At 38.7% G+C, this 22,934-nt stretch overlaps 1 protein-coding gene across 11 annotated transcripts in view; it reads left to right on the top strand.

Annotated features, from left to right (window-relative positions):
• Positions 1–22,934, top strand: part of LOC724292 (disks large 1 tumor suppressor protein) — a 457,694-nt gene that overhangs the window by 179,029 nt on the left and 255,731 nt on the right. For 4 of the 11 annotated variants that reach the window (XM_026444416.1, XM_026444414.1, XM_026444415.1 and 1 more), the window contains exon 1: positions 9,337–10,196. The exons of 2 other annotated variants lie outside the window; for them this stretch is intronic. In XM_026444416.1, the coding sequence (XP_026300201.1) occupies positions 9,761–10,196 (436 nt within the window). In that variant the 5' untranslated portion in view covers positions 9,337–9,760. Of the gene's footprint in view, positions 1–9,335; positions 10,197–22,934 lie in introns of those variants that run through there. 5 more of the 11 variants (XM_026444420.1, XM_026444417.1, XM_026444412.1 and 2 more) reach the window with 4 other exon arrangements.

Raw genomic sequence — 22,934 nt, 5'->3', positions numbered from 1 at the left:
GCCGCATGAAATCTGCTTGCACGCCATGGATTAGCGTTCCAGTCCCTTTGTCCGTGCTCGTATCCAAACTCGAAGAATGCTTCCAGCATTCCCAATTTTCGCGTCGATCGCGAACGAATTTTGGGGAAAGGATCGTTTTCCTCCTCGATTTTTACAACATTCCTCGAGTTTTCATTAGTGACGATTCGGGTATTTGTGAAACTGCGTAATTTAAATCTTTCAATGTTTGATAATAGGTAAAACTGTATTGAGAAAATCACGAATAATGATTTAGATACTAATTTTTGTGTTTTTTAGGTATCGAACGTGGTGAAAGTATTTTCGTAATGAAGAGATCTGTTGGATTAATTGATTAATAATAAAATTTAACAAGGAATATTATTCAATAGTAAATGATAAGTGGGAGAAGATCAATATTGCGGAGCCAAAAATGTTTTATCAATTTTTCTTGGGCATCGAAGAAGTATATATTGACTCGTACTACTGGGAATAAAAAGATTCGTGAAATATTCTTTTTTTTCTATCAGATAAATATTCGTCAATTTTTTTATTGGATAATGTAACCGGTACTACTATTCTCAACTATTACTTTAAATTTTAGGATCGTTTATTATTTAGCATACAATGTCAACGGGCACTCGTTCCTCTTTCCATTTCTTTCGAAGAGAAATGAATTTCCACGATAACATTGTCAACAATAAATTATAACATTTAACACGGGAAAAAAAAGCCCATTGAAATCCAGAAAATCTTGAATTGCCAACAGTCTGTCCGGCGAAATCTCCAGAGGATTTAATTTCCAGCCGATGGCTGGCTACAATAAATCGACCTCCTATTTTAAGCTTTGCTCGTCGTTCGATAGTTGCGCAGTTGTTCCCATGGATGGCAGTTGAATTCGCATGCAATATTGAAGAATCGTGAAATGCTGTCCACACTATGAATTTATCGGTCACGTCCAGAAATAATGCATCTAATGCACGACCTGTCATAGAGGAACATCGTTCGTGCGGAAAAAAAATAAAAAATAAAAAAAAGGAAAATAAAATGATAAAAAAATTTGCACACGGTCACAATACAATCAGGCGAGAAACTATGAATATTTTTTTCCTCGATTAAAGTCGCCAGCGTGAAGGTCGTCTAGTAAACAAATCTATCGATATTCATTTGCGGTTATTCGACGGGATTTACCTGCGCTAATTCCGTCTGAATCGGACAAATTAATTCGACGATCGTCCCGGTGATCGTAGAGAAAACCAATTAAACCGATAGCCGCCAGTAACGACTGCTAATATTTGCATGGAAAATCGAAACGAGCCGTTCTTTCGATCGCTCCCTCCTCGCCATTCTATCGGTAAAATTCAATTGGAAGACGTGTTCCGCGTGTTCCGCTCCGTTGATATCGACCTCGTGGCTCTCGCTTGATTCGCGCTGGCATAATACCTCAGTGACGATATGAATTTGGTAATCTGATTTGAAGCATTGATGAAATTTTGAAGCATTCGTTATATTGTGATCCGCTCTGCGTCTGATGAAACTTTGGATCCTCCTGGTTTCGGAAATTTTTGCGCCGATTTTCGATCGTGGCAATGAAATTTTTATTATTATTAAAGGGATAAGGGTAGAAGATGGAAAATCCTTTGTACAATGGAACGCTTGATCTTTAACGTTTGTAATTTCTGAAGAACATTTAATGGCGGCAATTCTTTGTAAACGGTATGAGAAACTTCTTTGATACTTTTTAAAGATCTTTTTAAATCCAAAGTTTTCTTTCAGTTAAATAAAAGAAACTTTTATTGTAAAGATTTACTCACTGCAAAGAAAATTGAAAGTTTTTGAATTATCGATAAATATAAATATAAATATATATACATATTTATACATATCATCAATCATTTACTTACGTTCATTATTAAAACTTTTCCCATTTTCTATTAAATATTCATCAAAATATACATCACATTGTTAAACGTGTAATAACAATTCATCTTTCTTTACACCACAGTACATCACGAACATAGATATTTCAGAATTTTCAATTCTCATCTCACTTCCTTTCATCCAGCTAATTAATAAATTAATTACACTTAACAAGAACGTAGAAACGTAGTTTATCACGAAAATTAAATCACCGGTACAATTTCATTCGAAAACTCAATTCGACCTGATTTAATTTTATTCAACCTTTCATAATCGTCGTCGCCACACTCGTTCTCAAAGGAATTAAATTTTATACACAAACAGACCGCTAACTCGAAGATCAACTTGCGCGCAGGGAACAAACAAACAAACGAAAAAAAAAAGAGAGAGAGAAAGAAAAAACGAAAAAAAATGGGGATCAAAAATTCGAGCCACTCTCGAATTTGTTCACGAGCGGCGATACTATGCGTTGTAACGTGTAACCAGTGAACCGGTAAAGAGTTTCGGCGCAATCGTCACCAACGGATCAACGCGAACGATGCTGTTTTCTGGGCTGGACGTGACACCGCGGTATATAGTGGCGCATTAATTCGTGTCGATCGATACGCATCGGCCGAGATAAATAAAAATCGCAGACAAGCGCGTCGCTATTAGTGGTTTTGCACATGGCGGCGGCCTGGGCTCCGCTGCTTTTTGACGGGGAGGGTCGCTCGTGTCGTCGGGTTCGTTGCACGCGAATATATTCGACGGTGTCACGAGATGGAGAGCGATGCGAAAAAATTGGCCCTGTTTGTAATGCAACGGTTCAACCCCTCCCGCCCTCGAAAATCGCCTCGATCTCTCGTTTAACATTTCCATCGCCACGTGGAAATTTTTCCCCGGGAAATCCTGTGTGTCGTTCTCGCTTGCAACGGTAATCCGGAAGCGAAGCTTTTATTTCCGCTCGAAATTTTCGTTAGAGCGCTAATGTTAATAATGTTTCAAGAAAGTATTCGATCGGAGAAAGGTATCGTCTTGAATCTTTTATCTTTTGGATAAAATAAAACAGATTGGAGATTGTAAACTGTGTAGAAATTATCGAAAGGAATATTAAAATAGGAAGAGTCGATGGAAAAGAGGGAAATGTTCGAAGGAAACGTTTAGGGAATGTGACGATGAATAATTTCTTTCGAATGGTACGATTTTATTCGATACAAAACATTATACATTATACACGATACACGAAATTAAAAAGCAAATTTAATATACACGCGCTGCACGTGTATGTTTCCCACAGGGCTCCTCGTTTCATAATTTCATAATCTTCCTCCTCGAAAAAACGATCAGACCAAACCGTTTTCATTAATATATTCGTGCCGAATCGTATCCCGATTCATCGCAGATTTTCATACATTTCCCCCTTCGAACCGCGTTGCTCTTCCTACTCGTCTTCGACGAAATATACGATGACACGGATGCGAAATCCCCGATAATATTTTAATATCGCTTTTTTTTCCATTCCGTTTTTTTCTCTCTCTCTCTTTTTTACGACTCGCGCACACCGAGAACCGTGCCGTTCCGTGCCGTTGAGCCGCGTTTTTAAATAACGTGCATCGAATAAATTTCCCGCGCGAACGGCCGGCCGAACAAACGAACGAGAATATCATAAATTTTCATGCATCGCGGCCCAAGTCTCGGATACTTTGCGCGGCTCGGGATCAAAATAAATTCCGCCCGTGTAACCTCGCGCGCGGCGTAGTACAATCGCGCGAAACAACTCGCGCCCAACGTGGAAGAGGAACCGTTTAATTGCGCTGAACGCAACTGCAAGACCTACCTACCCATCCACCCACCCCTGGCTTTTCCGCTAATTTCAGAACTTTGCTCTCCCTCCGTTCCGCTCTCCGTGCCGAGTCAAAGACGCCCAAAGACGCTTGTTTCGAGGATTATTATAATACATGGAGCTAGGTATTTTACTGTCTACCGTAATCGAGTAATTCGTTTCGATGAGCAAGAGATTTCGCGCGAAGGAGAAGAAAGACAGAAAGGATGGATGCTAGCAATCGGGTTGGGAAGGTGGTGGATATTGATTTTTGATTTGGGGCAAAAAATAATTTCATCTGCACGAGGATTGTTATTATTGGAGCTAGGTAATTTTACAAGTATTTGTAATCGATTTCGTGCGTGTGAAGAGTTTTTTTCGATGAAGGGAGCGGAAGAGTGGAAAGAAGAGTGGGATATTGATTTTTGATAAGCATGACAAAAAATGAAGAACGAAATGGCTGTGCATACTGATGTCAATACTTGTTGTAGTGAACGCAATGTATGTAAATGGGAAAAGCTGGATGTGAAAAATTTTTTTCATTTTTTATATATATATATTTTTTTTTTTTTTTGGAAAATGATTATATACCTGTTTATACATGCGTCATAGGAAATTTCCACGGTTCTATATGTTTGCATTAATATGTTAATATGATATGATTCGTAGCTACATTTTGATAAAAGATATTGAGTTACAGATATATAGGATTACTCTAAAAATCATTATAATATATACAAATAGATGTTTTATATATATATATATGTGTGTGTAATTGATTTATTCGGAAATAATTAATAGATTTTTGTTATATAATTAATAGTTCAGAATATCAGAAAGATTTGATTCAAGATTTGTTAAAAGATTTATAAAAAACATGTGTTCCTAAAAGTATGTATAAAATTTCAGAATATTTACAAAGTTACAAAAAGTTCCTTCGATATTCTACTCTTCTAGGAAAGATTAATTAAAAAAAGAAATATTTTAGCAGATATTTCGAAAAATGATCTCAATAAAATATATCAGTTAATTTATTTTCCAAATTATCATTCAATGAAACTAAATCAAAAACAGGAGAATCAAAGACTTTCTTTCTTTCTTCTATTTAAATAATCAATAACTCGTTCCTCTACTCTTCCATTTACCAGAATTTTAAAAATTACAAAAAATTATCATGCGTCCTCTTCAAAGATTCTTCCTTTTATGTTCAACGAACATAATTTCCTTAATCGCACTCGAATAGCAATCGAGATATGCCATTATCAGAAAGAAAGATTAGCAACGCGGCGAGCAACCAGCCGACTGTTCAACAGACGTTGGTTCAACTATCGATGAGCGTTTCGATCGTGATTGTTCATCGGCGGTTTGTCGAATGATCCTTCCCCAGCCCCTAACGTCCATTCGTATCCCCGATGCATTATTTCGCGATCCCGGTGATTTACTGCACCGACGTGACGTGTGCAGGCAGCTGCATTATTTCTGCCCGGTGATAATCGCGTTCGTTCGCGGTTTATTTATCCGTGCCCGATGCATTTGATGGGCCGCCGCGGGGACAAAGAGGCCGGCTTCGTTCAATTGAACGTTCGGCGAAAGGATACGGGTCCCCGTTCGAGTGTTTTAAAGCATCCGTTTATATCGATCACGCACCCGTTTAATCCTTTCTCCTCTCCCGATTAATTATTTTCTTCTATCGAGATTGCGCCGATTTTTATGACGATCGTGATTTATCTTATGAGAGAGAGAGAGAGAGAGAGAGAGAGAAATACAAAGGATTTGCATTTACGTGGCCTATGTCGAAAAGGGGCTGTTTTATCCAGTTACGATTTATTTCACGTCCAATACTATTATATATATATTTGTGTGGATGGAGGAATAATGATTATTGAATAGAAAGGCTATTGTAAAAATGGGTATAAATAATTATATTTGATATAAATCTACGGTAAAAGTTTTCGGAAGAATCTTTTTCGAATTAAAAAATTAACTAATAATTTTGCTTTTATGGAAAAAGTTTTGTGAATATGTAATGGATTATATATTAATTACAAGGTAATTAATTCTTTTCGAAACACGATTTTTTAACACGGTACTTGGTCATCCATGTTATAAAACGTTAATAATCTTCATAAAAAATTTTGTCGGGACTCGCGTAAAATCTGGTTATATATCATGTACCTTTTCGAGGTGATTACCCTAAATGTCACGAGTTTTGTCGCTAACGTCCTCTGACGTCACGTCCGTGAATAAAAGGCGCATCATTAAGCGTTGAGATAGGGTCATGAACCTGAAGGACGGTGCATAAATTGGACTTATTTGCCTCTGAGGCGAAACTCTGAGGAGAGAAAGGAGTTAGTTCCAGCTATACTGGATGCGCTAGTTTTTCAAATTCATGAATTGAACTCGGACAAGATAATGGCCTCGAAATCGTTTCATGCGTTCCAATCTTTAAATCATCGTTGTTCCGTGTCATAAATTAATTAAGTGAAAATAAGAAAGATAGATTAATCTTATATGTAAAATGAATATAAATAAAATTTAAAAATTAAAATTCACAAATTATAAAAATCAAATTGAAAATTATTAAGATAATTTAATATTCTATTTTAATAGTAGAAATAATAAGAAGGAGATACATCTAAGTCTTTTTTCTACACGATCCTTTTTTACATTCATTCATAATTATACGATTCTTTAATACATTTGCACGAGTTTAATTTTCTTTTATAAATATACTTCAAAAAGAAAAGAACATTTTCTTCTCTTAACTTTTCTTTTATTTAAGTAATATTTAACGAATGCATTATTTAAATTTGCACAACTTTAATTCGACACAAGTTTTATAGATCTTACGCGAAAAAAAAAAGACTCGGATATAATTAAATATATCTGCTCTCGTACAACGTTGCAAACTTTGGTTATTCCAAATCGGACGTATATATACAAGGAATCGAGTTTATCAAAGATCTTAATCCAATATCTCTTTCCACTTCGTGCGTGTGATCCATTGAAAAGAAAAATTGAACCGGGTTTACTCGCTATTTGAAAACGGAGAATCATCGTTAACAAGCAAACCCTCGAGCCGAAGATTCAAGTTTTAATTGTTACTTGTACGTGACAGATACGAGCATCTTGTACGTCGCAGTGACGAGGAGTGCCAGCAGTCAGTACTCGAACAACACACAAGTGTTTTCCACTACGCCGTTCGTCGAGATCCTGTCACAATTTACAACTTCATTCCTCTTTCTCTCTTTCCATCTCTATTTCTAGTTGTCTTTCTCTCTCTCTCTCTTTCTTCCCCTTTCCTTTTCCATCCCTTCCCATTTTTCTCCGGTTACTCGACACTCGAGTCGATCCACAAAATTTCATTCCAGCTCTGTTTCATATTCCATCTCGAGTCGAGTCTTTATTCTTCCTTGTTTCAAAACGCGTCGAGTAATTTACTCTTGATCAAACTTTGCATTGTTTCGCTACAACAAGATACAACAACACCGCGAAACCCTAATAGTGAAATCGAATTGCTTTAAAATTTGAACGAAAAGCTTCAAGTCGAGAAATGAAATATATTTATATACAATCCTGTTGAATGTAAAAGTTACATCGACAGTGCGATGAATTAATTGTTACGAATCTCAGATTTTTTTTTAGAAAAAGAATATTACTTTAGAAGAATATTCTATTTTTATCGGATACTTTGACGAGTAAACCTTCTCAGAGAGAGAGAGAGAGAACATTACACGATTCGACACGACGAAACACGAGTAGTAAAAAATGATCCGATAGATCAAGAACGCGAAACAGTTATATCAGAAATATGTTCCCCTTGTTGTAACGATACACTTGCCCGAACCCGGAGATCTCATTTTTCGCGAGGTTATTAACCGCATCGTAGGAAGGATCCTCCTCCTCGTAAAGCATCAGAAACTCAACTCAGAGAGAACTGGGGGAAAAATGGGGGAGAATGTCGAATCAGTTCGAGTGTGTTTCCTTTTACCAGGGAACGAGAGGAAGAAGAATCTCTCCGATGCCATCCTCCCCCGTAACTTTTCCAGGCCGTGGTAAGAAAGGACCGACTCGGGGATCCTCTTAATAGAATTCAACCAAAGAAAGGGAAAGAGAGGGGAAAAAAAAAAAAAAAAGAAAAGATCCTCGGGTGGGATCGACAAGGTCTTCTTCTTGTCGTGTTCGGATAAAAGAAATCCCGGACACTTATCGAGCCTTTCTCGTCCAGTTGCTTCGAGCGGACCTAAATCTTCTCCTCTCTCTCTGGAGCCGGTTTACACAACTTTAAGAAGAGGAGGGCGCGTTTATCAAGTCGGAGGAGGAGGAGGAGGAGGAGGGGATCAAAACCTGTGTATTCGACGAAAGGAGGCTGATTCACTCGTGCGTGTCAAGCGGGGAAGTGGAGAAGGTTGGCCGGAGAAGTGCCGCCTCAATGGGAGTGGATCCTCGTTGCGGAGGGCCGCATTCGGGAAGAAGTCGCGCAGCTCGATGGACCAAGGGGAATCGACGGAGCGAGGAGACGACACCACTCGTGGTTGAAGCGTGGCTCGGTGGTGGTGGAGGAGGACACGTTGGGTGGCGTCGGACGGGACGACTCGTCGTCGCGATTTTCCTCGGGTCGGGTTGGGCGGGAGAGCGGATGGGAGAATACGGGTCGACGAGTGAAACTCTGCTACCGACCTCGAACGAAACGTTAACGCCTGTTGTTCCGCCACGGACGAATCTTTTCCACTTTTCTAAGTGCACCGTTCTCCGACTGTAAACCGGAGGGAAAGAGAGAGAGAGAGAGGGAGAGAGAGAGGGAGAGAGAGAGAGAGTGTGTGCGCGTCCATTGGAGCTTCAATTAGCCGTAATCGTCTCGCCTGATGCGAGACCCCAGATGCGAAGTTTCAGCGGCCACCATTCGGAGGTTTCATTGGGTCGTTAGCGTCGTTCAATCTTCTGGTGGACATTGGCGTAGCTGCCCGAGAGTTAATGGAATTCAGCGAGAGATTTTAGAATTTTTGTTTTTTTTTTAAATTGAGACCTGCCGGATTATCATTATTGCATCTCGTAAACAACAATCGTGCCTTTAAATGATCTCTCAACAATAGAAACGAAAATTCTTTTGCAAATTCTCCCTTTTTTACTATATTATCGTTGGACGAGGTAGATATACATACACATATATATATATATAAAGAGAGAGAAAGAGAGAAAGAGAAGGAAGGAGAAAGAGAGAGAGAGGAAGTTGCCGCTTCAATCCTAATCCTGACGAATCTCGCGCGTTCGCGTTGTCAGTGAAAAATGTGGAAAGCAGCTGGAGGATACGGGAGGCACGGGATCTTCCATCTGGACAAATTCGCGGAACGAGCGTGCTCGCGGTTAGGAATCAAATCGATGGAAGCACAAGCTTGAGCCGGCGGCGCGTTGAAATGGAGGTGAAGTAGGATTACTTCGATACTTGGATAATCCAAAGAAGAATGGAGGTAGAGCGACGAAGAATTTACGGCGGATAGGTTCCATTAACGGCGAGACAAATCTCGATGCGACTGTGACGAACTGGAGAAATTGGATTCTGACGATCACTCGCCTCGAACAGTGGGGAGGGGGGGAGGGAGTCTCGTGTCTGAGGAATCGTCGAGGGATGCAATTTTCAATGGGAAGAAATATATCGCATGTATAACAGAGAAACGAAACGCACAAAATATCTGGTAATATTATTTAAATTCTCTCTGGAAATTGAAACGGTGAGTAAAATCGAAATCTTCTTTACAAAAAAAAAAAAAAAAAAAAAAAGAAAGAAAGAATTCGTAAGATTCAATCAAGGGAACAAAGTAGTTAAGAAAGAAAGAAAGAAAACTCGATCTATCTAATCGAAAATCCCGATCATCCAACGTTCTGCAAAAATCTTGAACGTCTCGAGAAACGAATTTGAAAAACAAAAAAGGTTTCGAAACACGGGTGAAACACGTTGCTGGATATAGCAATCGAGCAACGATAATCAGCAGCGATCAGGCTGGAGGACGAAAGGGAGGCATTGTTCGCAAAGATTTCAGTGCTATGCATCGTGTTGGCTCCTGGAGCCTCGATGACCTTGACTCAGCGAGCATGAAGCACCCATCGAGGTCACCGGGACTTGAGATTGCTATGGCACTGTTCGGCATGGTCTGGCTGCTGCGTGTTCGCTCGGAGATGCGTCGTTGCTCGAAATGCCGGCACGAGGAGATCCTTGCGGCCCAGCAACAGCAGCAGCAACAACAACAGCAGCAGCAGCAGCAACAGCAGTTGCAGCAGCAGCAGCAGCAGCAACATCATCACGTGCATCATCATACGCATCATCAGCAACGCACGCTGTCGCAGACCAACAGTCTGCTGCAAACGCCTGACGAAGCGGTCAGTTCCTCGGCGAACACTCTGTTCACTTTGGACACGCCTGGCGCCGCAGGTTCCGCCGGAAGTTACTGCGAGGTGCATGGATTCGTGCAGGCGAAAGAAGGTAGTACTCGTTTCGTATATATCGTTTTGATTATTATGAATTAAAGTAGTTTCGAATGAATTTCTTTACCTATTTTTCTTTCCCTTATGTAGGATGTTAATATATTTTAATTTTAGGATACTTTTTAAAGGTTTGTTGTTGATCGTAGAGGCCGAAATAAATGTAAAAAATTGGTACAGGAAAATGTCGGATTAATTAGACAGTTATTATATTTTTTTGGCTTCTAAGATTTTCAATGGTGTCTTATTAAATATATTAATATTCTATATATATGATTTGAAAATATTTTTAAATGTTGTGCATGTTTTATGGATATATTTGTTGAATATTTTATGAATGTAAAATGAAGATACAGGTGAAGATCTTTTTATTTTTATTGTTAACAGATTGATTATCTTTTAGTACATTAAATAATTCGTTGCTATTAACAGCATTATTATAAATTGTATTTATTCAATACGTATGAGCTTTAAAATAATAAAGATAAATTAATGAAATATTTTCGCAAAAATTAGATATATTAATTTCACTGTAACAAGCTATTTTATTCAATTTATTCTATCGTTAGTCCGTTTGTATAAAAAATAATTATAATTTACATTGGTTGCCCATTCTAAAAATTTCAATTATAATTTATATTTCTATTAATTATCATTTCTACTAATTGCAACAAGTGCTTTGATATATAGAGACACAATCGATTCAATAATATCAATGACTTCTTTTTCCAAAAAATAAATGATTTCGAATGACTACACGATCTAATATAAATAATAATTAAATAATTAACTCTTTTATAGATAAAATTTATAGATAAAATATCTGTCGCATTCGAAATAACACTCGACTATTAATATAATCCGTTGTATACACTATATCAGATATTTGCAACGATTTTTCCACGGGGATCCACAAATCAGAAACGCAGCAAAAAAAAAAAAAAAAGAAAAGAAAAAGAATAACGCTGATAATCTTGTGGTCGCTCGAAATGACTCTAATCCCATGCCACGGTTCGTGGAGAACGATTATGATTTCCCGAGGAGCACTTTAAAGAAGTTCCACGCTACTTTTGCAATATGCCAGCGCCATATTGTTAAAGAATCGAAGAACGTTAGACCGGATACTCGGTGGAAGTTTTCGAATTTACGAGGCGCAGCGCAGTCGGCCCGTTTCCGCTCCGTGTGTGCTAACCAAAATCAAAGTAGGTCGTTTACATGGATAGTATGGGGAACAAAGAAAGACAGAACTTTTATTTGCCTATAGAAAAAAAAAGAGAGAGAGAGAGAGAGAGAGAGAGGAAAAAGTCGTAGAGTGGCTTGCCTTCCGCGGAAACGACGCGTTGGTTCAATTCCGCTGAAAATAGGAGTTTCAAACTCGATTATTAATAACGCAAAATTCATGAACGTGAACTTTTCTCTCGCTTTATTTCCACTGTATATGCGTATACGGTTATGGTGTCGTAACATCGAAAGAAGTACCTATCGTAAGATTCTTTGAAATTCTCCATTTGAAACGTCACAGTTGGTAGTTATTATGATTATTGTACGTGTATTTTTTATTGGACTTTTCTAACATCTTTTTTTTTTTTTTTCTAAAGTTCGTAACTTTCTAAATTTTTCTATTTGAAAACATTAGAAGCATTCGAGATAATATTATTATCGATAAATCATACATGTTCGACAAACCGAGTTCCAACCAACGAATTAGTTTTTTATCGATGTTCCTCATCCATTGGACATAGTTATATCGTGACGCTTTCACGAGTCGTCGAGCTTTGTCGAGTACCATCCATTGTTTCTCCAACAACGGGGAAGCATCTGTTCCATAGGTAACCGTCCTCTTAACTCCGCTTCCGTTGCTAATGTTTGAATAGCATTGTATCACCGAGGCGAATTCGCATTAAAGATCAACCGAGCGAAGTTTAGGATCCCTATCTCTCGCTCGTCACAGAAATATGCATAATTTGAGACGAATGCTTGTCGAATATCAATTAGAGGGAGGAAGTTAATTATCTGTACATCTGTGCAAGTAATTAGTCTGGCAGAAAATCTTTCTATTCCAATGCAAGAATTATATGGAATTTAGAACGATTTATGGGAGAAAAAAGAATCGAGAAAAGGACTATTTATTTTAGGATTAGATTATCGAAATATAATTATAATAAAGTTTTCTGATTTAAATGCAAGAAAATAATTTTTGATTCGCAAGATTGCTTATAAAAACAATTTCTATAGAAAAATGAATAACTACATGCAACAATCCGAAACGTATTCACAAAGTAACAAAGAGTGCAGATACAGAATAAAATTTTTAATGAAGCTCAAAAAAAGAATTTGCCTTCTTCTTCTAATAATCCGATCTATAATACATTAGATCGTTATATATTATGTATATCGTATTACACGATGGAAGAATTAAAAGAAATTGGCGGAAATTACGTAGAATGTGCCGGCTCGAGTTAAAGAGGCGAGGAGAAAATTACAGGTAAAAGGAGAAACGGAAGACGACTGGCCATCGCGCGGTCCAGTGTGAGATAGTGATAGAGATAAACGCTATCTCCGCCTTGCCTCGTGACCCGTGGTCCCTGTCCTCCTTTTCCTGTACGGCAAACTTTTCGTTTCCGCCATCCGGCCGAAAATTGGAAGCTGCAGCTTATAATGAACCGTCTCACGCTCAGAAAGGGAGGGATCGTTAAACCATCGCTCGATGTGTAATTTCCTTCTCGCTAAAAGGCGAGAGGAAGAAAAGCCACCTCTCTCTCCTTTCGGGAGCGCAACTCCCTTTTTATCCACTGTGTATCCACTGTGGTCCACCCACGCTCGACCCAGTTATGAAATAGTTTTGCTCGTGGCGCGGCGTATCGCGCTTTAAAGCTGAAAGCATGTTCGTGTCTTCCTCGGTGGAGGGAACCCCGCTTGTCGTCGTATTGTTTCTCCAGTTTATTATCTGGCCGCGCGAGACTTTTCTCGCGGGAGACCCCCGCGGACGAGAGACGAATAAAAGAGAATGAAGGAAGGAAGGAGGATGATTTCCCTGAATTTTGGGACATTTACAGCGCAGAGTTCGGGAAAGGAAAATTATTTTTATATCGTCTGTCGAAATTCCGGGGGAGGATCCCTAGAATTCTTCATCGATTGGATCCAGGGAGAAGAATGTAGAGAGATAACGAAATTTAATCCGTTATATCGGTTACCGATATCTGGCCTCGTATGTACAAGGAAACTACTCTGTTTAACAAAGTATTTTGTCACCGACCAAAGTTATGCGAAGAGTCATAAAGTAGCTCGGAAGTTTCAGTAATAGGGAAAGTTAACGTAAGTAAAAGTGATACGATCTGGCCATCTTGAGAGATATGGATTGAAGCGTTGTTATCGGTTTAACAGGAAGGAAGAAAGTTGTGAGTCGAATCTGGATAAATTGTTATTTACGATGCAATGTGTTGCGACGTGATACAAACATTTGAAAATAACGAAGGAAATTCATTCCGAAGAGAGAAATATATATAAAAAAAAAAAAAACTAAACGAAGGAGCGAACTACAAATTTACTTGCCGTATAAAATACTTGCTGAAATATAAATATTTGTGTTATTCCAAGTTATCTAGTTTAATTGCCAAATATAACTTTTAAAAAAAAAAAAAAAAGAGTGATTTCAAAGCAACGTAATTCGAAACGAAAAGTGCTCTTCAAAGCGCCTCTACTAGTCTTTGCTTTTTGACGCATCTCCCTATAAATTTGCTCTCAAAAATTGCATAATTAAAACGGATCGTGTTGCGGGGTAATTGCGAAACGAACGGCCAATAAACAGTTTCCGTTTCAACCTGCGTGACAAGGTTACGACAAATTTATCGAACTTTGTTTGATTCGCTTTCAATCAACGTGTCATTAAAATCTGCGCAATTTGTCCGAACACCTCCCACCCCCCCTCCCTCACCTTCGAAACGAACGTATCGCGCGAAATCACGTGTACATATATATATATATATATACAACGTGGCAAATATAATCCGAGCATCCTGCAGATATTAATATCCAAAATTGATTAACTAACGAATCGTTTATTCGCGCAACTCGCGAATATTCGCGAAAATCAATTATCGCGGGGGAATTCGATTGTCGACCGAGGGGAGGACGGGGAGGGGAATTCCCCTAAAACTTGGCCAATTTTGCCGAAACGATAACGAGAAGGTGGCTACATCTGTTTTTAATTATTTATTATCCGGTATCATTCGGTAACGAGTTCGCGAGCAGTGCTTAGCGAATGAAAACCGTGGTTCACAGATGGAAACCTCGTTATCCTGATTCGCCCACGTGAGAGGGAAGCGAGGGAAAGAGGAGCAGTGGACGTCAAAAGCAGGGCCGATGTTAATTTATACCGGCTACGAAAGGAAACCATTTCGCGCGGTTGTGGAGGAAGAGGGAGAAAGAAAGAGAGAGAGAGAGAAAGGAGGGAAGAAGGGAGGGGGAGAAAAAAAGGAGAAGGGAAAAAACGGAAAAGAGAAAGGGAGAAAAGAGAAGGCTTTCCAGGTGCATTAATGCGAATATCTCTCATCGTTTCGCGTAAAAAATATATATATATATATATATACGATTTGAATCGAGCCTCATAAAATGCAACTTCTTTTTTTCAATCATCTCCTTTATCCGCGCCAGGCACGTATTCACTATTTATTCAACGGATTTCCTCCTCCAATGTCGATGCGGGACGAGCATCGAGATTGTTCAAATCTTTCTCTGTGAGTAAAAGTATTATTTTCAGATCAGATCATTTAATAGTATCGCGCTACCTTGAAATGAGTTATAATCGATGACCGGACTCAAACGTGCAATATTTTTTTACCGTTTACGATTGAAGTCAATCAAATTTTTACTCGTCCGACGATAATACCAGTATATAAGTTCCCCTCCCCGAGCAACAATAATAATTAGAATTGAAGAAATTATATATTCTTTTTGAAATAAAATGAAAGGAAAGCGGACAAAGGGTTCCTCCCCTCTTGGTTCGGAAATATGGAATTGCTTAAAGCTTAATTTGCAAGCAACAGCTGGCGTGCCGACGGAATAATGTTATCCCGGGATCTCATTAAACTCGAAAGGGAGAGGAACCGGTAGTACACGCAACAAGAAATTTTAATCCGAAACAGGGACTGTACTCGAGGCAAAGTCGCTTTATTACGAAATTTTCTTCCGGGTGCCTTACCTCCCTCGCATTTATTCCTTCTTCCGCTTCCCGCACCCCATTTCCCGCTCTCCATCCCTTTCTCCTCCCCTTGAAATCTGTTCTCTCTGTCGCGCGATACCCACTTCTCCCCCTCCCTCTCCTCCTCCTTCACTCCTCGTTCTGCTTTATCGCCGCGTATTCACCCCGTGCGTACATTCTTTTTTTTTCTTTTTCCTTTTTTTCTACCCCTAACGCCGCACCGGTATATCGTATAACGAGCGATATAAATTCAGCCCGGCCAGGAAAACGGAGGAAAATTTAGAGGTTGAGAAACGTCTAGATGGAGGGGGGAGAGGGAGAGAAGGAACAAAACGCCGCTAAGTTCCTACCACCGAGATCCCACTAATTGCCTGTACTTATGCCGTTTTGCTGGCACATCAAATTAATCGTGATCCACACGCAGACAGATTTGCTGTGTTATATCACGCTCGAATGGACTTCCAACCCCAAATGGGATAATTATTAACCCCTGCTATATACAATTTGATTATGCGCATAAAAGTTCTAAGAACGAAGGAAAATATGTTATATGTATGCATATTCGAAGGTATAATTTTATCCGTTATAATGGACGAGTTATAACGGTGTCTATGGTAAATGGATACAATCCAAATTTCGCGTTCTAATTTCAACAAGCGGGGGAAAATTAATTTTTTAATAGCAATTTAAATAGAATATCGTTTAAATGTGATAGAACGAATTGGTGATGGAATAAAAATATTAAATGTAAAAGTCTACGAACGACGAAGTAAAATGTATCGAGTCGTGTTAAGAACGGTTCGTAAAATCCGTAACATTGAATGGGATGCAATGAAAATCTGTTATCGATAATGTAACGAATCGAGATTATATAAGTGAATCGGAATTAATGAGATGAAACGATAATGAACCTTTAATGTGTTTCGAGTAGATTCCTTTAACTCGAATGGAATATTATCAACGATAATGCTTGTTTTCCCGGTTTCAAACTCGCAATTTACGGAAATGATACTCTAACTTGCGTGTTTTCCAGCCGGACCATACATAATCAGTCGAACATACTCTTTCAAAACAGGATAATAAAAGTCTTGTACAGATTATGGTTTCGCGTGGAAGATAGTTTATTTCTATATTTGCCTCGTCCAATCAACAGATTTTTCCATTTTATTTTCTCGTGTGAATATGATCGTACAAAAAAGTCAAAGATTTTATTTCCCCTCTGAATCTCGTCAAAAATTTTCAGAAAATTTCATCGCTACAGAATTATTAATATTAAGATACTTCCTTTGAATTAACTAATAGAAACTATTATTTATATAATACAAATGATAAAAATTGTTGAAAATAATAATGATGACACTTTGGAGATTACAATCTACAGATTTCTATCAACATCGTCGAGCGCGAACAAAATACACGCTTAATTTCAACAACAAATCCCCTCCTATTTTCTCCACATTCGTTCGCCAAATTACTCATTCATATTTACCACTCCATCCACCACACAACGAGATCGTTTCCAACCATCAAAGTAACTGCCTCGTCTCTGTAATAATCCCTGCGCCAGAAATGGAAAATACACGTCATACACGCGGAAGCGAGAGGGAATCGTTGATTCCCGTCTATTTCGACAGGTTGGATTCCCTTTCTTCGGCCGACAATGGGGGGAGGGCGCATTATGACGCGGGGATCCACGGTCGAAATGCATTATTGCGTTTAAGAGAATGCCAGAAACGCATCTGGGTCGTGGCCAGCCGGTAGACGCGATCCTAACAGGAACATTAGTGAGATTACTTCGTTTCTTCTCGGGCCAAACGCAGATGCATCCGTGTCCCCTTTATCCCTCTGCCTCCTACTTCCACCTCCATCTCTCTCTCTCTCTCTCTCTCTCTCTCTCTCTCTGTCCGTTCCACCGGTCCCCAATGCTGATTGCGATTTGCAATGCAACGGGCGCCACCACTCTCTTCTCATTCCTGTGCATCACTTTGCGATCGATCACTTTCAGAACGGCGGCCTAATGCGGCTCGTTAGTGTCGCATAGAAACGGCAATTCCGGACTGCCGCCCCTTGGTTCCGTGTATCATAGAGGGGGAGGGGACCCGCCACAATATGCGAATTGGATTTTGACAATGACAGTTATAATTAATAGTCGGATACGAGTGTAGCGTACACGTAAAGCGCATTAACAAACATAGGCGCGCAATGGGAACCGCTAATTGATGTCAAGATGCGGGCACGCGGTGTCCGCCATCGTTTTTGACCGGATTTTGCGCGGGGATAATAGAATAATTGGATATAATAGGAAATAAACAAACGTAATTACACTCGATTCGTGAGTAATACGATATTGTTTCGAAAGAATAATTTGAAGACAATAATCGTGACAATTCCTTATCCGATTCGATCAATTTTCAAGAAATGTTTCGTTTCGGGAAAAAAGAAAATTTATATCGATGCAATTTTTATATTTATAACTATGGAGAGGATGTTTTTTTAAATAGAATCCTTTCCGTGAACGGAATTCGGCTTGTCAGATAGAAGTTCAAAGAGATAGTGGTGGCAAAGAGGATGTAATTCATTCAAAGGAGGCGAATATCAGAGGGGATTAGGTGTTCGATCGTGAATATGCATCCTCTACGTGGCGGCAATTTAGCCGGTTTGTGCAGATAGGTGGACGGAAGATGGATATCCTCCCCTCCCTCCCATGTTGTCGTTTTCTATTCACTTTCTCCCGGCAATTCTCGGTTCACGTAACTTGTGGAACACGCTCGCAAAAAAATCGTTTCGAGATGCACGATTGTCCATGTTCGTCGCGCGTCCAATCGAGTTTGGCAAATAAAACTACGCGTGTTGTCTCTCTCTCTCTCTCGATCGATGGACTTTCACTGCTGAATCTTCTCCGCCGACGCGGAAATTCCGTTTGAATTGGATTGAAATCGTAGAAATAGGGATTATAGGAATTCTCGTCGCATCGATGCTTTCTATCGAGCGAAGAATTATTTCGATTTCGCGATTAAAGATGGATGATAAATCTGTGTATATGATGAATAAAATAGTATTACTGGATGTAGAATGATCTTGTTTCGAATATCTAAGGATTATCAGTACAACAAATTGCTCGAAGCAATTGAGAAGATTACATCTGTTATGATTATTCTTATAACTCTGGTAAACAGATATAATATTTGATGAAGTTTATTTTGAAATATATTCTCTACTCTCAACGTATTCACATTTAGATAATTTATGACACATTTAAACCAAGAGGAAAGAAGAATAAATTAAATAAGATACGTAATATAAATTTTGATTAATTTTAAAACCAAACATCGAAAATGCGATCGATCAAGATAATCGATTATAACAGAGAGCGAAGATATTTCATCGCAGAAACAAAAGAGAGATATTCTAAATCAAGAAAAGCGGGACGAGTATTCGTATAAATGAATAAGAGATGGAACGTGGCTCTGCTCTTTATCCGTAACACCATGATGGAGCGGAGTAAACGGTCTGCATAAAGTGTCAAGGATTAAAAATGAATTAGTAACGTGTTATCACTCCTCGTACAGTCGTGGACGAATCGTACGCGCCCTTTCCCCTCTCTCGAGAAAAATGTCAACAGAGAGAGAGAGAGAGAGAGAGAGAGAGAGAGTGCAGTCCACCTTCTGGTGAGGAGAGGAAGGGGACGAGAGACTAAGTATTAACGTCCAAGCGAAATTGTTCCTATCTTGTGGATTAAAGGCACCTCTTTATTTCCCTCCACCCTTCGAGACTGTGGAAATATTGTTTAACTTCATTTTCCACCGCGTTTCCGGTGGAACAATGAAACGATTCATTGTGAAAAATTTCTATTCTAATAAGATTTATGTAATATTTGTTTTATTATCTCAATTTAATTAATAATAAAAAGAATTAATTTATTTTAATCCAGTAGCAGTTCAAAGTGTGTATGTGAAATTAAAAAGAATTTTTTACGAGAGAATTCAAATTAACGAATATTTGAACGATCTGTTCTGATTATGTTAATATTTTAACCAGAGTGTTATTTCAATTATTAAACAAGGGTTATTTAAATTGATCGAACAATATATTCGAATGGTAAATATTTAATAATCGTTTAATTATTGAGTAATTTTATAATTACAGATTTTGTTGGAAATTTTGTATAATTGGGATGCAGATCATTATTTTTTGTGAAATTTGAGAAATTCACCAAAACTTGTAATATCAACAACTATTAGATATCTATTTCTTTTCAATTTCTCTTCAATTCAAATCGTTACCAATCAATTTGTTCCCTTCCTGCTCTATGATCTTCAATAAAATGATCTTCAAATAAAGATCTCGTCTCGTGTCATCGATACGATAAAAAGAATTAAAAATAAATAAACGAGGAAACAATTCTACGAGAAATGCGTGGGATTAACACGACGAGTAACACGAAAACACTTAATTATTAAACCGGTTAAACGGAAGGGGATTGTCAACCGGGACGTACGAATGACCGGTTATTATATTCCCTTGTCGGCAGACATTTTCCCTGAAACGGTTAATAGAATAGCAATAAACGAGGCCGCCTTTATTGCAGATTTTTGCCCCGCCCGTGGAGAGTTGCGTTAACGAAGCGACCGCGTCCCCAGTAATTAAATAACTGGTGTTGTAAAACGTGTTCGCAGGATCGGGCCGAGTGAATTCATGTACAATGTGTGTTGCTGCTTTCTCGTACCGTTCGCCATCCAGACCGCATAATCCGATAAACGTGAGCGGAATCGACGTGACGGCAATCGGAGCTTGCCGACGTCAACTCGACAAACAGGCTTTATCGCGAGGCTTTTCACCCATTTTCGTCCACCGTCTCAACGATTTAAACGACTAATCACCGTACCCGAACATCATTATAGTACTTGAGAATCGCTTATTTGCGCAATGAACTTGCGTATCAAAGCAGATTCAGAATCGTTGAAATATTTAATTGGCAGTTTCAGATACATGCTTATTCGCGTTGAAATTAAGCCGAGGATTGTTAACAGATTTGAAATATATATACTCCATTCCAAAAAATTGATACTTTTTCTTTGGATAATAAAATCGTACCTGCATCAACATAATTATTACAAAACGATTCCATCTGCGATTACATCTGGAATAATTCGAGCGAATTAATATAAGAATAAAAATGGAATCTTTCTATATTAACCTGACATCGAAGTCATCTGACGAATAGTCTGAAGAACGATATCCCAGAAAAAGTGTTCCATCGCGCGCAGTTTTATTCACGGTTTTCTTTTTTTTTAAGCCGTGTTTTTATCGCTCCTTTATGCAAGAGTTTTATCGCGCTTTTATCCCACGTGCCATATTTCGTATACCGACCTAAGCCACGATGATGGAGCCCGAACAATCAAATTGCGCCGCGAGAAAACGCGAATGACATTCTTTTTCGATCGATAAAACTGATGGATCGGACGAAGGATCGAGACTCGTTGCGTTCCGAACCAATCTCTCTTTCTTTTCTTGCCACCTGGCGAGAAGAGAAGGGGGCAAATTCGATCACCTCCCGTTCAATTCCTGTTATTTACCCGTTTGGGTGAACGTCGTTTTCGATCAGTTTCACCTCGCTTGCCAGGAAATTAGTTGCGTTTCCCTTCGGCACACCGGCACACCCAAAGGGAATCCCATTGTCGAAGCTTTCGGTAGGTTGCTTGCTTGTTCGAAATATCGAATTTCGCGTGGTAATTCAGCCAGGTCGTGCGACGAATTTGTGTGTACGCGAGCTTTCGTCCATCGAATTATTATGTTTTAATCGGGAGGAATAAACTGGTTTGATCGAAGGATTAAGATTGCAAGGGATAGGTGAGTGAGAAAAGATAATTTTTCTTTTTTTTTTTTTTTGATAGTTTATTTTATCGATGATCAATTCGTGATTACATTTGGATTAAAACTATATATTTCGGACAAATGTTTCCAAGTGGTACAGTCGGTCGTAAAAATAGAGAGTTATACTCGATATTTTATATAAATCGGTGTATCAGGGTGGAGTGCAAATAAAACTAATACTTACTTTTAATAAATATTTATTATTTCCTGATACATGGTAAATGGTGTCCGAAAATAGCGTAGAATTTTAATATATTTTTACGACCAACTGTATAACCCGAGAACACTCGTTTATTTTCTATTTTCTCGTTTCATTTTTTGCACGTGTGCACGGGACGAGAAAATATTGCATACAATATTATATTAATATAAAACAGCTTAAAAAGCAGAATTAAATTTTATTTCATTCAGAACCGATTCAGGTTAATTTCAATCTTTTTTATATTAATAAAAATCGGCAAACACGCATTTAATTATTTTCCATTTAATGTGATCTCTTTGATCTCGATCACTTTCGATACCGTATTACAACGTAATCAATAGCTCTGATATTAATATATAAATAAATATTAAATCATAAATCATAATTCTGCCACGTGTAAAACGATATGTCTATTCTGGCACGTTACTCCCACACTATTAACCAAATTAACATTCGAGATTGGTACACACGTTGCACGCACAAACGTCTCCTCCAATTCCTCTACTACTTATCCCGTGAACCGAGATTCACCGTATTATCTTCGGCTCTTTAGTTTTCCACGTCTCTCAGTCACGGACTGTCGCGCCTATCCTTCATATGCCCCGCGAATATCCCCGTCTCCCCTTCAGTTTCACGCCGCCACGAGCGACGAGCAGCCGGCTTGTGTAACTAATTACAAATCTAATCAACGAACTAGCTCGTTACGAACTGCTGTGTACGACAGCAAATTCGTACAAGATCATTCCCCGTTACGTTGTGTTTAGTTGAGCGGGGCGTGTAGGCGCGTGTGGCGAGCTGTCGTTTACCTTTGCCGCCGCCGAGAACGTTGCTTGCAAAACCGAGCTGATGAAGCTTGCGGCTTGACACTTTTGTGTTCTTCGAATCTCGCGTTGCCTTTTTTATTTTTCGTGGAAATCACGCGGAATAAATAAAACGTAAATTTAAAATAATTTGGAGATGTTTCGATTGTGTAAGAAATTAATTTGATAATTGATAGAATTGATAGAATTATTTTCTTGGATCTTGGTACGAGATCGAATGATATTGTTTGTCAATTTTTGTGGTGGATGAAGAGAAAGAAATCTTAAGTAAAATACGAAATTGGAAATTTGATATATTTTTTCCATAGAATTTATATCATATAATTTATATTATATTATATTATTAATTATTATATAATTAGTTATATAATTTTCTAACTCTCTCCGTCTTCTGTCGTTCCCTTTCTGCCCTCAAAATTCGTGGTTTGGGCCACGGGCAACCCTTGACCGTGGAAAGTTTCCATCAACTTGTGCGCAGAACACGAATCTCCCTTCTCCCCTCCGTTTCTCGCGTTTGTAGACGTGTGAAACGATCGAAATTGATATAATTCGTTCTTCGAAGTTGGCGATACATTGGCGAATTCTATTCCCTCGTCCACTTCAAAGTTTCGCGTTCCTCTTTAACAAGTTCGACTGTCGCGG

Source organism: Apis mellifera, linkage group LG12 (assembly GCF_003254395.2).
Source record: "Apis mellifera strain DH4 linkage group LG12, Amel_HAv3.1, whole genome shotgun sequence".
Taxonomy (NCBI): domain Eukaryota; kingdom Metazoa; phylum Arthropoda; class Insecta; order Hymenoptera; family Apidae; genus Apis; species Apis mellifera.
This window is presented reverse-complemented; position numbering and strand designations above follow the sequence as displayed.